Source organism: Myxine glutinosa, chromosome 1 (genome assembly GCF_964187855.1).
Source record: "Myxine glutinosa chromosome 1, kmMyxGlut1.1, whole genome shotgun sequence".
NCBI classification, from domain to species: Eukaryota; Metazoa; Chordata; class Myxini; order Myxiniformes; family Myxinidae; genus Myxine; species Myxine glutinosa.
Window position 1 is genome coordinate 229,653,227 of NC_136261.1, and position 17,066 is coordinate 229,670,292.

Below are 17,066 nucleotides of genomic sequence, written 5' to 3' on the forward strand. Positions count from 1 at the left end.
GTCGTGCTTGCCAGGGCGACCCGGACCTGGGCCGGGAGCTGGCGGAGAAAAAGCTCTTGGAAAAGGAAATCCGAGGGATGCTCGCCGAGCAACGTGAGCATGTAGTCCATACGTTCGGACGGGCGCGTATCGCCGAGCTCAGGAAGGTCGAGCAGGCGTCGTGCACGTTCAGCCAGGGAGAGGGCGAAAGCGCCCAGAAGAAGTGCCTTGATGGCGTCGTACTTGCTGTCAGCGGGCGGGCTCTGGAGGAGGCTCAGGCAGCGGGCGGCGGTCACGGAGCCGAGCGCGGCGACCACGTAATGGTATTTCGTGGTGTCCTCCGTAATGCCACGCAGGGCGAACTGGGAGTCCGCCTGAGCGAACCAGACGGCGGCATGTGCTTCCCAGAAAGTGGGCAGTTTGAGGGACACTGCCGTGTCCATCGCGTGTCGTAAACTTGGGGTCACCAGTGAAGGAGCAGCGCTCCTGCTTGAGACGGACGAAGTGACGGACAAGACACAAACTCGTCCGAGAAGATGTTTATTGTATAATCATCTCGGGAACTCTAAAAGCCCGTTTATCAGGTTCGCATATATATATCCAAACCAAAAAGCATACATCAGAACTAAAGCCCCGCCTCTCAGGCGAGGCACGCTTTGGTGGTCATGTGACCGACAGGTGCAAAGGATTATAACCTCGGCGCCGCGGTTTGGCCGCCGGTTACTTCACCGGCTTGGGCCAGGAGATTCTGTTGCTGGTCTCGAGCTTTGGGGGACCCATGGGTCGCTACAGGTATCTATAATTAGTCAAAGTTTTGTAGAGCTAGCTATAACGGTTTTCTCAGAATCGTCTCGACACTTGGTGAGAAAAAAAAAAAATCCTAACAAGAACAATAAGCTTCCAGTGGGAACCTCACTGGAAGCCAAATAAATTGACAATGTAAAAACAATTCACACTGTAAAAACTTATCTCACAAGATAATATTGAAATGTAAATGCTGGTTTATTATTTAATGTGCTTTGCTTGAAATCACAGAACTTGAATAAGCAAAATGCAATCCTGACATCACAATGAATCTTCTGATAGACATGATAAAATAAAATGAGTACATGGCTGTGCATGGTGCTAGGTCAACTTGATGAAGTTTTATTATGCTCTATCAGAACAAATGGTCTTTGTTGCATGCAATTAGTGTGCAATTTATTAGTTTAACTTCTCAAATGATATTGTTATAGATAACCAACGCATAGTGAATGTGACGAATTACTTTAAAGAACGCTTTTTTGACAAGTAAGAAGGAATTTTTTTTTCTTGTATTAGGCCAGATTGAAAGATTCATAAACTCTGAGTGAATGATCGTTTTTAAGGCCATTTTCCCCGCTAGAGTGGGGGTTAGCCTTGCGGGCCCCATGACCTCATGGTTCCCTTTTTGAAGCAATGTTTTTATGGCCGGATGCCCTTCCTGACGCCAACCATTAGTCACCTCTTACGATGCGCAGGGATACGGTCTACATATTCTAAATCGGGTACACACCGGGATCATTAATCCCAGCAAGCTGGTACTCAATTTGCCGACCTCGGAAGGATGACAGGCTGAGTCAACCCCCCTGGCGTTAATTCAGAGATCGACCGGGATTCGAACTCAGGATCCCAGGATCCCAAGCCGGCACCCTAACCGCTAAGCCAACACCAGGCTTCTTCATAGACTCTGAGTGATGCAAAATAATATTGTATAAAAATATGTGACAAAAAAGAGGAAGACAAGATTAACAAAACACGAACTTAGAGAAACATACTGTATCTCTATGTTTTTGGAACATTTTATAAGCACTATTTCTAGGCACATGTTGAATAACGTCACAGGAGGTAGAGGGAGGTCACAAAATCAAATCCAGGATACCTCTAAATCGTAGAACTGAGTGAGATAAATGCCTGCTCCTATGATGGAAGCAATCAATGAAGCATGGACAACATACAAATTCCACTTATTCCTGTTAGTCACTTGTCCACATGAAAAAATGTTGGCATTTTTAGTGTTGTCTTTTTGGTGTTTCCTTCTTGAATAAGCAAACTTCTTTGAGACTATATTTTGGAAAGAATGATACCATGTGGAAGCCATTATCATTGAATGGGTGGATGCCAAAGGGCTCCTGGTGGGTTCAAATCCAGTGCAGACTGTTCCTATGGAAGCATCAACGTAACAAGCAACAAGGAAGCTCTAGTGAGGAATTCTAGACATTGCCTTTTCCATTAGACTAATTAGCCTGTCCCCCCAATGGGGTTTTGCAATCGTGTGTGTGTGGATGCAGATCCGGCCCATCAGTGGAATACAAAATGTAAACTGTTCAGCCTGGCGAAGGTATGTGTGCTCTAACGAAGCAATGAAAAGAAATATGTCCAATATGGTTACCTTTTTTTCTGACAGGACAACAAATATTTTAATAGTGACAGTCAAATACATGCACTGGAAGGATAACTTAGAGTCATGCATGCTTGCCTCTGAGCTATCTAGACTATATTAAAATCTTGACAGCTAGAAACTGTCATCCTGGTATTTTGCAGGCAGGGTGAGGCATCAATGTTCGAGCCGTCCCTCATATCAATGTTAAACTGGGTGTTCCGTCTGTCAGCATTAATTGTTCAAGTTAAAGTTCCTATGGTGTCCTTCGCAAAGAGTAGAGGCAAGCTATCGTCAGCACCATGGCCAAATTCCAAATTCCTTCTCTAACTTACAGGGGGCAACATCAGTGGCACAGCAAATGATCCAACTAGCAGCCATGTGCTGCATAAGAAAGGAAAGGAAAGTTAAATACATTAGCACAGTTAAATACTTTGGATAGAATTCCCTTTTGCTGGAAGACTGACTGTCTATAGACCATTTCCAAACAGCAATTTTAAACACTTTCACCTCCATAAGGAGCAAGGATTGACTGGTCATAGCTATCTTGCTAGTGGATGGAGCACAAAATGTCCAGCTGTCTTGCCAATACAATGTTGTACAAATGTCTCAGGAGTCTCCACATTTACAAAAAAGGAATTCCAAAACTTGTTTCATCTGGCCATAGCTTACCTTGGCTAGCACATGCTTGTCTTTGATGATGTATTCGTATGTTGTGAGGAGAACATTATACTTCCCGCTGCGAAGCAGAGGCACAAATGCTCGACGTGCGCCTGGAGAGCCCTACGGGTAAAAAGTGCGCAAGAAAGTACGTCAATGCTGTCTTATTGTTTGGATTGTTAAAAGTACATTAAACAAATGCTCAACGTGCACCCCATAAGCACCAAATGTTGTTAAATGTACTTTCAACTTTCAATGAATGATAGACTGTAAGAAATACCTTATAAGAAATTTTCACAACTGTAGGTCCCCACTTATCAAACTCCAACACCCAATTGGACAATGTCCTGCAAAACAGAAGAAAAAAAACTTCAGCAATAGCGGAAGATACTCCGAAGGACTTTTTGAAACAAATATATTGTCATGGCACAGGATTTGAAACCTCACTCCAACGGCAAGTGTTTGGTGAGCAGCTCTGAAACTACACCCACACGGGCCCATGCCCTGAACGACGGCTGAGTGATCATTATCTGGATATTACCATGCGTGTTAGATTTTTCCGAGCGCTTTCTGTTTTCTTGGCGTAGTTCTCCTACTACTCATTCTCTGGAACTGCAGCACCCATATGCTTAATTTCAAACTTCTCGAGTATTGGGGCGGAGTGATCTATACCGCCTTGTAAGGTGCAACCCTTTCCACTTAGAGCAAACAGTTCCACTGGCCCCACACTAGGGGGGATTGAGCAAAAACAGTTCAGCATGGGGATGAAGGGGGAAGAGGGGTTGGGGTGGGGCATATTTTAAGGGATGAGGAATATAATCATAGAAAGGAGGCGGTGGAAAGCTGGTGAACCCAGGATTGCAGGATGGACCTGCAGCTCATAATGGTTGGTCTCACATGTACCAAAGAAGAAGCACATAATGCCAGCAAGGGCCGACAGAACAATTTCAAACAGCGGAAGTTCATCTTTACATAGAGACACTACTGCACCCCCCCCCCCCACCCCCCTCAAACCCTCTCCACACGTTTTCCCACGTATGCAGCAATATTCTTTGAAAACAATAATAAATCTTCACACTAATACCCTGGCTGAAACAAATAAAAAGTGATATACTGTCCACACAAACACAAAATGTGAAACAAACCAATATTGCTAAATATGGCATTACATCTTGAAGACACCCTCCATATGAAGAGGTCCGAAGGTTATCACTTAAAAAAATGTTTTAAGGAAAATTAATTTGGGCAAAACTCACGACAGGGGTACAATGATGAGGAAGGGTCCATTTAGGCGCTTGTGGTCCATAAGATAGGTGATGAGAGCGATTGTTTGGATTGTTTTCCCAAGGCCCATCTCATCTGCTAGAATGCCATTGAGGTTGTTGTTGTAGAGGGACACCATCCATTCGAGACCTTTGACCTTCAGGCGATACAATGACACAACACAAAGCAATTAACATCTGTACGGTGTATTAACGTAGGATAAAACATATGCCCTACCAAATGTTGCATCTTTAGGCAACAAATGAATGTTTCCACTAAACCAGACTTGCTGAAAGGGCATAGGATTATACGTACAGTGGCCTGCAAAAGTATTCACCCTCCTCCAAAGTTTTCACATTTTGATGCCACCTGAGTTTATTTCATGATGCTTTAAAATCGAAATTAATATATAGAGTCTTCACAAACTACTCCACAAAGTAGATAAAGCTTTTTTTAAATGCAGATAAAATGAACAGATAAAAAAAATCGACCAACTTAGACAGGCTTGGCATTTAATATGGCATATTTTTTTTTCTTGACTTGGGTTTACTTTCTAAACTCAGTATATCAATCTGGTGAGTTTATTTTACGCTTCGATGATTTCTTTGTTAAAGGAACCATGTCACTGATTGTCTTTCGCAGCAAGAAGTCAATAACAGCATAATATCACAGGTGGCGTGACAAAATGTAAGGACAGGTACATTTGACGATTGGCTTCACAATCGTGTATATAAGGGTTGTTGCGTTCTGTATTAGTGGAAAACAACTGCTGCACATCTACAAAAGTTATTTCCGCTTCCTCTGGAGATGGCCCGTCAACTCGACAATGCTGTTTGTCATGGAGTGGTGGCTTTACGAAATTCTGGCATCAAACAGCGTGCTATTGCTCGGCAGTATGGCATCACTCAAGGTCAGGTGTCAAAGATCCTGAAACGAAATGCTCAGAGGGGTGTCCCTACTCCAATACCGAGGCCAGGACGTCCCCACAGAACCACAAGGAGAGATGATTGCCAGCTGCACCGGTTAGTCTGCAATGGCCATACCAAGTCAGCTAATCGGCTTCGGGCTGAGTGGCAGCAACTGACAAATGTGCCTGTATCCAGAAGGCTAGTCAACCAACGACTGGTTCAGGCAGGCTATCGTGCAGGGCGTCCCCTGAGAAAGCCACGCCTGACCAGACAACACCGCCAGCGTCGATTGCAGTGGGCCAGAGAGCACCGTCAATGGCAGCCAGGACACTGGAATCACGTGACCTTCAGTGACGAGTCTAGATTTCTGGTCTATCGTCAAGATGGCCGCAACCGAGTGCGCAGACAAGTGCATGAAGCCTACAACGAAGATTGTATTGTGCCAAGAGTCCAAGCTGGAGGTGGTGGGGTGACCATTTGGGCTGCTTTTCATGCAGGGGGCAAAACTGACCTGGTTGTTCTGAATGGAAACCTGAACCAGTTCAAGTACAGGGCCATTCTGGAAGAAACATTGCTTCCATTTGCTCGTGCAGCCTTTCGAGGAAACCTTTTTCTTCCAAGATGACAATGCACGGCCTCATCGTGCTCGCATGATCCAACATTTTCTTGCTGACCGTGGTGTCGAGCATATGGAGTGGCCTGCCATGTCCCCGGATATGAATCCGATAGAGAACTTGTGGGCAGAATTAACGGGTCAAATCGACAACTTGGACCAGCAGCCGACCTCTGTGCGTGAATTGCAGCAGGCTATTTTCACTGCATGGCAAGCGATTCCTGTCCAAACCTTGGCAAATCTCGTGAACAGCATGCCTCGACGTCTACGTGCTCTCCTGAATGCTCGTGGGGGTTACACAAAGTACTGAACTGTAATTTTACTGTCCGTAATCCCAGTCATAATTTAACTTTTGTTTATGTTGAAAATATTTTTGGCTAATGTGCGAAATAGAGAGATACTTCTGGAAAACGTACAGAGGTTTAACACAGTACTGTCCGTGAATTGAGTTCCATATCAGTTCACATCACTTTCAAGGATCAATTTATTTACTTCAAAATGTCAAATGTGGTTTTTGTTTCTTTTAAAGGTCACATTAACAAAATCTAGAATAATTTCAACATAATTATAATGAACTTTTGGTTCTAAGTCATCTTGAAAAGTAAGTTTGCCCCTGCAGAAAAAATATTCCATATTAAATGCCAAGTCTGTATATACTCATCCCAACTCTCTCTTCCTCATATGTGGTGATTTAAACTGTCACCATGCCAATTGGCTGGGTGTGGGTACCTCTCTCACCAGCCATGACATCTCAGCAAAAGACTTCTGTGACTCATTGGGACTGACACAATCTGTCAATTTCCCGACATGGATCTCAGTCAACGGAGCATCTTCTCTTCTAGACTTGGTTATGACAAACTTCCCTGCAAATGTCTGCTGCTCTTTTTCTGCTCCAATTGGTTCATCTGACCATATGCTTGTTAAAGAAGACATCTCTCTGGCCATTCTCAAAGAGCATCCTCAGCATCGACGAGTCTGGCATTTCACTCAGGCCAACTGGCACGGTCTTCAAGCAGCCATAAATCATCTGGACTGGTCTCCCATCTCTACTGCCTCTGACATCAACTCATTCTGGGAATTCTTCCAAAGTAAACTGCTCTCTCTCTCATGCACAGATTTATCCCATCCCATCTTCAGTTATCATACACTTCCTCCTGTCCATGGTACACGGAATCTTGTGGTGAGGCAGTTGCCCTGAAACAATTTGCCTTCGCCTCCTGGAAGGCAAATCCAACGGAAGGCAAATCCAACGGAAGGCAATCTAATTTCCTTTCACAAAACCCAGAGCAAGTGTGTGTCTACCCTCAGGAGAGCCAGGAAATAATATCTCTCTTCTCTCAAGAATGAACTCTCAAACCTGCCTCCCTCTTCCAAATCCTGGAGGCATCTTGTCAAATCTGTTTCTGGTGTCTGTTCCCCCTCCATCCCCTCCCTTACCTCAAACGGCTACACAGCTGACTCCGCACATGAAAACGCTGAATCCCACTAAACGAAATTGCGTGACTGACTTTATTTTCCGAGTAACCCTGCAAGTTGTACATATTTTATCAACGTACTCACATTCTAATTGTACATACTTTATAGACGTACTCACATTCCAGTAGTTGACTCTGTGTTTGCCTCAAAATCTTGTGCCCCAAACCCGTCTCTCTCTGCACCCACTGTACCCAGTCGTACTCTGCTGCTCCTAGACTCTGTGTCCTTCTCTCCTGACAAGGTGGAGAAGTTTCTGTCAATCCTCGACTCTGATTCTGCTGTCTCAACAATGGATGGCGGTCCTCAATTTCAAACAGGAAATTAGAGCTGTCTCCCTTGACATATCACGTGCCTTCGATACAGTCTGGCACTCCGCTCTGCTCACCAAACTCTCCTCCTATGGTGTCCATGGAAATCTCCACGCATGGCTTGCGGACTTCCTCTCTGGTCGTAGTCAACGTGTGGCCCTGAATGGATTTCTCTCATCTCCCCTTCCTGTTCAGGCTGGAGTTGCCCAAGGCAGTGTTCTGGGCCCTGTGCTTTTTCTGGTCTTCATCAATGATCTCTCCGACTCTCTGGAAAATCCTCTCTATCTCTTTGCTGATGACTCCACTCTCTGCGGCTCCAAACCTCATCCCTCAGATCGGCAGTTTGCAGCCTCCTCACTCTCTGCAGACCTGGACAAAATCACAGACTGGTCAAACAAGTGGAACATGTCTTTCAATCCTGACAAATCTCACACTCTTACTATGTCTCTCCGAAAAGACCATCTGGACAACCCTCCCATATACTTTCTCAACAATCCTCTCCAATAAGTTGTGTCACTCAAGCTCTTGGGTCTCACAATCTGCTATGATCTTTCCTGGGAAAACCACATTTCCAAGCTGGCCTCCAATGCCAGTCACCGACTGGGCATCCTCCATCGTGCGAAGTCCTTCCTTGGCACACGTGAGCTCCTCATCACATACAAGGCTTTCATCCGCAGCTCAATGGAATACTGCTCTTCCCTCTGGGCTGGTGCTCCTGCCTCACACCTAGCTCGACTTCACGCTGTTGAAACCAAAGCATTCAGAATCATTGGAATCTCCCGCGATGAAGCTAACTCCAAGGGCCTCTCACTCACTCACCGTAGGCAGGTTGGTGGTCTTTCTGTCTTTTACCGACTCATCTCTGGCCTATGAAAATCTCAAATGGTATGAAAAACGTTATGGTCCAGACAGATAAACAGACACACACAAATGGTTGCAAAACCCTGTCTCCCGCTGCTGCATGGGGGATGGACTAATGTGTTAGATTAACAGAGAAAATAAGATGATTCTCGGTTGCATAAGTATTCAAACCTTTTGTCGAAGTAACCCTAAGTCACTTCAGTAGCAAATTATTTGTTTTAAAAGAAAAGAAAAGAAAAAAAGAAAGGTTATTATTTGAAAATAAGTGTAATAGGTTTCACCTGCATATAATCAGTGGTTTAACTTAAAAATTAAGCTCCACCACTAATCTAAGGCGTTTTAAAGTGCAACTCACTCGGTCATCCAACAAGACAAACGTGAAGACCAGGGAGCTTTCCAAATACGTCAGACATAAAGTGGTGGAGAAGCAACATTCAGGAGAGGGTTATAAGAAGATTTCAAAGTCACTAGTTATCCCTTTGAGTACAGTGAAATCCATTATTAAGAAGTGGAAGACGTATCATACCACCGAGACGCTACCCAGATCAGGTCGCCCATCCAAACTCAGCAGCCGGGCAAGCAGAAAACTGGTCCAGGATATCACTGTAAATCCAACAATGACTTGCAAGAATCTATGTCCGAGATGGGGTCAGTGTTCATCAATCAACAATATCCCGTTCTCTTCACAAAGCTGGCCTTTATGGATAAGTGGCAAGAAAGGAATCATTACTGAAAAAGACGCATCTAAAAGCTCATACGGAGTTTATGAAAAAGCATCTTAAATGATACTGCTGGTATGTGGAGAAAGGTTTTGTGGTCAAACAAGACAAAAATTGAACTTTTTGGTCTAAATGAAAAGTATTATGTCTGGCACAAACGAAACACTGCACATAACCCAGTCAACACCGTCAAGCTTAGCAAGGTGAAAGACAGGGGAGCCAGCCCAGAGGAGAGAGCAGCATTCCGTCAAATTGTGGATGAAATCCTTGAAGTTGGATAGGAGTTCAGGTGTGCCAAGGAAGGACTTTGCATGACAGAGGATGCCCAGTCAGCATCTCTACTGTCAAGCATGGTGGCAGCAGCATCATGTTATAGGGCGGCTTTTTATCATCAGGGACTGGCAAGCTTGTCAGGATAGAAGGAACAATGGACAGTGCAAAGTACAGGAGAATCCTTGATGGAAACCTGCTTGAGTCAGCCATCAATCTGAAATTGGGTAGGAGATTCACATTTCAGTAGGACAATGATCCAATGTACAAAGCTAAAGCCACACTGGAGTGGCTGAATAAGAAAAATAATGTTCTTGAGAGGCTCAGTCAAAGTCCTGACTTGAACCCAATTAAATATTTATGGCAAGACTTGAAGACTGCAGTCCATTGACGATCTTCATCAAACTCTGCAGAACTAGAGCAATTTTCACGTGAGGAATGGGCAAAGATTTCACCATCTCACTGTGCAAAGCTGGAAGAGACCTAACCAAAAAGACTCATTGCAGTCATTGCTGCAAAAGGTGCTTCCACCAAGTACTGGCATAAGGGGCTGAATACTTTTACAACCAGTGAATTTTGATTTGTACACTTTTTTGCAGGTATTCCTGAAATGTAACCTTCTTCAACTATAACAGTGTTTAGTTTGATCTCTTCAGTTTTGAATATAAAAGTTCATTTGTAAAAATTGTTTCTCCAATTCATAGTTCATCTAAATGTGGCATTATTGGAAGGGGGTGAATACTTTTGCAGGCCACTGTATCTTTAAAGACATAGGACAAGCAAAGAAAGGTATGCTGCTAAGCTTGAAGAAAAAGTACTGACCAGATAAATAATCCCCACAGCTAAAGTGATAAATTAAAAATAGTTTATATTGTTACAGAAAATATTTATAGGGAGCAATAAATGCTTAATATAGTGTAGGTATTTCCATATTGAGTGTTTAGAATAAGGATAAAGTAATTAAATGCCATTTTAGATACGTGTCACTAATTTGTGTAGTTAAAAACGTCGGGCCCACCCAATTGCGTGTCCTTATCCTCATCCCTGCAAGCTCTTATTTTATGTCTTTATCCTCCATTTCTGTTCTAAATGTTCCATTTTAACTTAGTACTAGGCCATTTCAACAAGTTTAGGCCGCAAAAGTTGTCGTCCTCATGACATTTTCGTCATCTTGCATATCCATGGTGACACCAAGCATCAGGGAACCATGACTCAAGGGGGAAAGGAGTCTGCCCCACCCACAGGTTTGGGGTATGGACCAATGGTAGATGAGAGGAGAGAGGCGTAAATTGTAATCAATGACATTGGCGGCCCGTCTATAAAGGCATGAGATTACGAGAATCGACAGTCAGATCCCGGAACAAAAAAGCTGGAAGCTGTTCCCTGGAGGGAGCTACAGAGGAGGAGAAACTAAGCCCCTCCCTGCCAATTCCACCAGGATGTGTCCCTCCCCCCTTCCTGCCTGCAAGGACAACTGTCAGCTGCACCAGGCATTCTCCTGACAGGCAATTTACCTGGTTTGGCCGAATAAATCTGTTGTCCCATGATTACCTCCGCCACCAAAGGTGGATGGAGGTTATGTTTTCACCCCTGTCTGTCTGTTTGTCTGTCCGTTTGTGAACAAAATATCTCAAAAAGTTGTGGACGGATTCGGACGAAATTTGGCAGAGATGTAGCGTATGTGACAAGGACGAAATGATTAGATTTTGGTAAAGATCCGGATCCGGCTAGTATAATTTTTAAATGATTCTTCACCATTGGGAGACCAGGCCAAAAACGATACACAGCAGGATATCTCAAAAAGTTGTCGACGGATGATTTTGATTTTATGAGATTCTGTATTGTGATTTTCTGATCTACTCTGGTATACAAAACGTAAACTGTTCACCTGGCAGAGGTATGCTCTCTACTGAGTGCCGTTCTAGTTTCCTCATTTCTTCTAGCGTGTGGCTGAGGCCTTAAGGCAAAGGTTAAATAAGGATCTGCCACCTGTTGCTTGATCTCTTTGCAGGTGCGCATGTTGGTAATGAGTAACTTGGGGTTAGTTTATTATAAATTGGATCCATTTTGTTATTGCGTATTGCTTGCTTCCTGTACATTCCCGACCCTGTTGTTGTTGAATCAATACAATTTACAAACCTGACTTGGTCGCCTGGTGGATTCTGTTTGTTCTGATGCTCTCAACTGCTAGTTCTATAAATCCTGTTGAAGGTAAATTGGTTATGGCACACCATACTGCCAGAAGCCCGCATCATGTGGTCAAGGTTCGCTCGGCCTCATAAGATCAACCACATAGGCGCTGATCAGAGCGGTACTCGTTTGCTTCAAGGACCTCAATCTGTACGGTACCGTGGTTTTGGACGCAAGGAACTGGCAGGCGGTCTTTGAAACGGGTGACTGTCACAGTCGTTTTGACACGACTCACCGGATTCGATCAAGGCAACCGGAATGGTCTGGCGACTGTAACAATATCAACATTTGAATGAAGAACTGGTCTTGTTCGTGAAGTCTCGGCAAAGGGTTAACGAAGGGTTGACACCCAAAATGTCAGCTTACCTTTCTTCCCATGGCAGTTAGTCCTGTTGATTGTTGATTTCACCTATTGTTTATATCAACAGCATAGGCAACATTTCATACTTGCCTGGTATTGCTTTAGTGTGCCATTGATGAGAAGCGGAGACTGTTTCTCCACTCTCTCAGTGATAGCATGGGCCATGGAGTAGTACGATTGCGAGCCCTTCACCCCAGCCTGGATGTTGTACTCATCATCTACGTCCTGCTTTGCATGACTGAGGGAGAAATTCGATGCAAGTATTATAATAGCCAAAATACCCACAAAAAAAAGAATGGTCATCCACAACATTGCCCACCAAAAGAACAAGGGTCTGGCACGAAAATATTCCGAGCATGCTTATGGAGACAAGGTATGATAATGATACTTTTTCAGTCACTGTTATTGAAGTAATCAGCTTTTGTACTCCACATACTCGATGATATGCTTTGCATCTACTTCAAAGGTGTCTTCAATATCTGAAACCATAATCTTCTCTTTTTTCTGATCCTCATCATCTGCCTGGATCCCTGGCTGATCATCCTCCTCTTCATCCTTCGAAATGTAAGTATATAGGGAGATTAGTTAGCGTTGGTAAAATATTAGTTATGATTAGAATTAATGGAAAGTTGCAAAATTGACAATTTGTTACCAATATCTTTCATGTTCATCTTTCATGAACTATTTAATGCATGTACATTTTAACAAACTGCCTGCGCTTGTGTTGGTGAGGACGACTTTCACAATGATGATTAAGCAGGAAAGATGTGCATAAAAGCTACAAACTGGTGTTATTAAACAAAACAGACTTATTTCAGACAACAGAAAACATACTTCATCATCTTCAGATCCACTGTCCTCACTGTCAGATCTTGGAGCCACCTCATACCTACAAGCAAGGCATTATGTGGGTCATAATGAGTAGAAGTTTTTTTTAAGTACAGCAGAAGCTTGCCTGCAATATTTCCATGACTAATGGAGTAGTACGATTGCAGACAACAGAAAGAACATGTAAAACGAATTGTAAAACATAATAGTTCATATCCAACAATGGCTTTGAAAAATGTACTGTACCTAGTTCCTGAAAGTAAAAATGTAAATAATACGAGAACGGCACTTGGAAGAGCACATACCTCCACCAGGATGAACAATTTATCTTTTCTAGCCCACTGATAGGCCAGATCTTAACCAAAATCTAATTAATCGGCTTGTTCTTATCAACTACCCAACTTATCCACAAAATTCTGATAATAACCTGTCCACATTTTGAAATATGCTACCAGCGAGGTACCCGTGGCTACACATGAGTGGGAGCCCAAAAATATTGAAAAAAAGACGTTTTGAGAAATTTTATGAAAACTCTCACCCACTTTAGGATACATGCAAGGACCCTAAAAAGGTGCAGAGAATTTGGTGAGGCTGGATCCAAAACTGTAGGAGTAGCACTGTGTAAAATCAATGTACCCTTAATGGTGATAATGAGGACGATAGCAATGACGATGGTGATGGTGTTGGCTGGGGATGGGGGATTGGCTCTTATATGCCATAATGAAGGAAATGGGTTATTCCAGAAAAATATCAAAAAGTCTCAAGTGAACGTAGTGTGATGTTGGTGGGAAAGTCTACACACGGATATAGACAATGCGGAAACAGCGAATGCCGAAACCCCTATTGTATCTACACACGGACATTTCAGTTCACTGCAAAAGTCATTGATAGACTGTATTCCTCGTCTTTTTCCATCTTTGGGAGAAAGATCGGAATCCTATGGGTGAAAACGCAAAATCACAATTGTATCGAGATGCTACCGAACCACAAACGTTTCCACATTCAGTAAATGGTGAAACTGTGAATGCCGAACTCATAAACGTGTTTACATGTAGAGAGAGAGAGAGAGAGAGAGAGAGAGAGAGAGAGAGAGAGAGAGAGAGAGAGAGAGAGAGACAGAGACAGAGAGAGAGAGAGAGAGAGAGAGAGAGAGAAGCTTCATACGGGTTCGAAATCAAAATCATAATTGTATTGAGAGATTTATGAAACTTCCCACCCACCTTAGGACAACCGCTGGGACCACAAAAGGTTCCAGAGAAAGTTTGGCGGAGCTGACCCCAAAACTGAGGGAGTAGTTTGGGGGTGGAAGGATGGCCAGGCAGGCAGTCCTGCTTTATTATATAGATATATCATTTTTGGCTCCATCTCTCAATGGGGAAGAATGACAAAGTTTTTTTTAAATTCTCATATCCGTATCTTGATCTTCACCAAAATCGAATCAGGATGAGGGGTAGGAGAGAATGCATGGGGTGGTTCAGATGGACACAGTAGCAAACTATCAAAAAGGAAAAACTGGATATTTGGGGTGTGTGGGGTGGAAGTGGCTAAGTGGGGATAGAAAATATCATGGTTTTGGATGGGAGATGATTTGAAATGGTGGTGAGCAGCTGTTTTGAAGATCTGGAGGAAAGAATGGGATTGAAGAGAATGTCGAAGTTGGTTCCAAAGGTGGGAAAACTAGGAACAAATGAGTGGAGGCGAGCAGTTTTTCTAGATTTTTGGAGTTTCACTCAAAGGTGGTTGCTGGTAGACCATGTATCAAAGTGATAGGTCCGTAGACTCAGCTTCATCGTGGGAGATTCCAATGATCTTGAAGGCCTTGGTTTCCATGGCGTCAAGATTAGCAAGGTGGAAGACAGGGGAGCCAGCCCAGAGGAGAGAGCAGTATTCGGTCAAGCTGCGGATGAAAACCTTATAGTTGGATAGGAGTTCAGGTGTGCCAAGGAAGGACTTTGCATGGCGGAGGATGCCCAGTCAGCAGCTGGCTTTGGAGGCCAGATTGGAAATGTAATTTGCCCAAGAAAGATCATGGCTGATAATGAGATCAAGGAGTTTGAGTGACTGAACTTCTTCAAGAGGATTGGTAAGAAAGTAGGCAGGATGGTTTGCCAGATGGTCCTTTTGGAGAGAGTGTGTAGGATTTGTCAGGATTGAAAGACATATTCCAAGAACTTCACCAGCTTGTGATTTTGTCAAGGTCTAAAGAGAGGGAAGAAGGTGCAGCCTGTCTACCTGAAGGATGGGTGATGTCACAGCAAAGGGTGGAGTCATCAGCAAAGAGATGAAGAGGATTTTCCAAAGAGTCAGAGAGATTGTTGATGAACATTAGGAATAAGACTGGGCCCAGAACACTACCTTGGGAGAGAGTAGAAGCAACCTGTCGAGTGTAGAGTGACCTGGTCTGAATCTGAATTGATGAACTGAGATGATGTTGTTGGAGAAAAGGAAGGGTTTCATGTTAACTGCGATGATATATTCCATGGCCTTGCTGATGAATGAAAGTAAGATAACACATCTGTAGCAAAGGAGATCAGTGTTTGCATCTTTTTAATGGAATTGAGTGGTATTGGCTGAATTCTAAGCAGATGGAAGATGACCTATGGCAAATTATAGGGTGAAAATGGCAGAGAAAGGAAGTGCAAGAGCAACAGAGCAGTTTTGTTAGGACACCTGAGCTGATGCCATGCGGTCCAGTTGGAGAATCAGAGTGGAGGGTTGCCAGAAACTTCACCTTCCTAGGTACGGAAGACACAGCATCCAGGAGCAGTTGAGTGTGACTGGGGAGGGTGAGCACTGAGAGTGAAGGGTTGGGACAAGATTTGGAACCAAACACAGAATTGAGGCATTTGGCCTTCTCACACGTAGAGTCGGCTGTGGTGCCATTTCAAGAGAGGGAAAGGGTGGAGGGGAAGCATACTCCGGAGACAGACTTGAGAAGGCACTACCAGGTTTTAGAGGATGGAGACAAGATTGAAAGCTCATTCTTGATATTGGACAGATGTTGTTTCCTGGCTCTCCAAAGGGTAGACACACTTGTTGCGAGCTTTGTGGAATGATTTGAGGTTGCCTTGGGTCGGATTTTCCTTCCAGGAGGAGAATGCTAGTTGTTTCAAGGCAACTGCCTCACCGCATGACTCAGTGTACCTTGGGTGGGAGGATGGCATGATGATTGAGGAGGAGATTGAATGAATTGGTGCAGAAGAAGAGCAGGTTTCTGTGGAAGAATTCCCAGGCTGAGTTAATATCAATTGGTCGATAGATATAGGAGACCAGTGCTGAAGTGCAATGGCTGCATGTAGTCCCTCCCAGTTTACCTGGGTGAACTGCCAGACATGCCAGTGCTGAGGCTGTTCTCTGAGAATGGCTAGAGAAATGTTGATCTTCACAAGCACATGATCAGATGAACTAATTGGAGCAGAGGAAGAGCATGAGACATTGGTGCATGAGCATGAGACAAGTTGGTCATAAATCCAGAAGGAAGGGTTTGCCGTTGACAGAAATCTGGGTGGGAATGTTTACAGATTGAGTTAGTCCCATAGAGTCACTGACGTTTTTGGCTTAAATGCCATTGTTGGTGAGAGAGGTACCAACACCCAGCCAAGTTTCAAGGTGACAATTGAAGTCACCACATATGAGAAGAGAGCTGGGATGAGTGGTTAAAAGTTGGTCCATGTCGTCTGAGAGATGTAGATGGAGTCTTCACTGTTTGGGGGATGGTACAACACACAGACAAACATGAAGTGGGGGCAGGTGGGATGTCACAGCCAGAGGTAATCCTGAGGTTTGGGAGGTATTGGAGTAGTACACGGAGAGTGAGAAATGGAGTTCTTAATGTACAGTGTGACTTCACAGCCAGGATGGGGTTTAGGTCGATCAAACCGTATGAGACAATAGCCAGGGAAAGACACTAAGGAGTCAGCGGACATCCTGTGCGAGGAAGGATTCTGTTAAACAAATGATGTCTGCTTTATTGGCAGCGGCCTCTGGTTAGAACAACCACTCTCACAGACAGAGAGCAGACGCTTGAATAAAAATATGTTGTGTATACAAAAACAAAAAAATACTCTTGCTGACCCCATCCATCTCCCCACCCTTCCTGTCCATCATATGCTCATGTGTTATGTCTTTGTCTCCTTATTCCCCTTTGGCCATCTGTTAGGTTGTGTATCTCCTGCTCTATTTTTTAAACTCTTACATTAGCCTAGATTTCTGCATACAAATAAATAGATAGA

The 17,066-nt window shown here is 43.8% G+C and overlaps 1 protein-coding gene across 8 annotated transcripts in view; it reads right to left on the bottom strand.

Moving 5' to 3' along the window:
• Window positions 1-17,066, bottom strand: part of SMARCA4 (SWI/SNF related BAF chromatin remodeling complex subunit ATPase 4) — a 172,499-nt gene that overhangs the window by 77,600 nt on the left and 77,833 nt on the right. For all 8 annotated transcript variants that reach the window (XM_078784783.1, XM_078784751.1, XM_078784772.1 and 5 more), the window contains 6 exons: window positions 12,841-12,895; window positions 12,443-12,561; window positions 12,097-12,244; window positions 4,294-4,457; window positions 3,318-3,384; window positions 3,050-3,160 (listed from right to left, as the gene is read on the bottom strand). In XM_078784783.1, coding sequence (XP_078640909.1) covers window positions 3,050-3,160; window positions 3,318-3,384; window positions 4,294-4,457; window positions 12,097-12,244; window positions 12,443-12,561; window positions 12,841-12,895 — 664 coding nt within the window. The remainder of the gene's footprint in view (window positions 1-3,049; window positions 3,161-3,317; window positions 3,385-4,293; window positions 4,458-12,096; window positions 12,245-12,442; window positions 12,562-12,840; window positions 12,896-17,066) is intronic.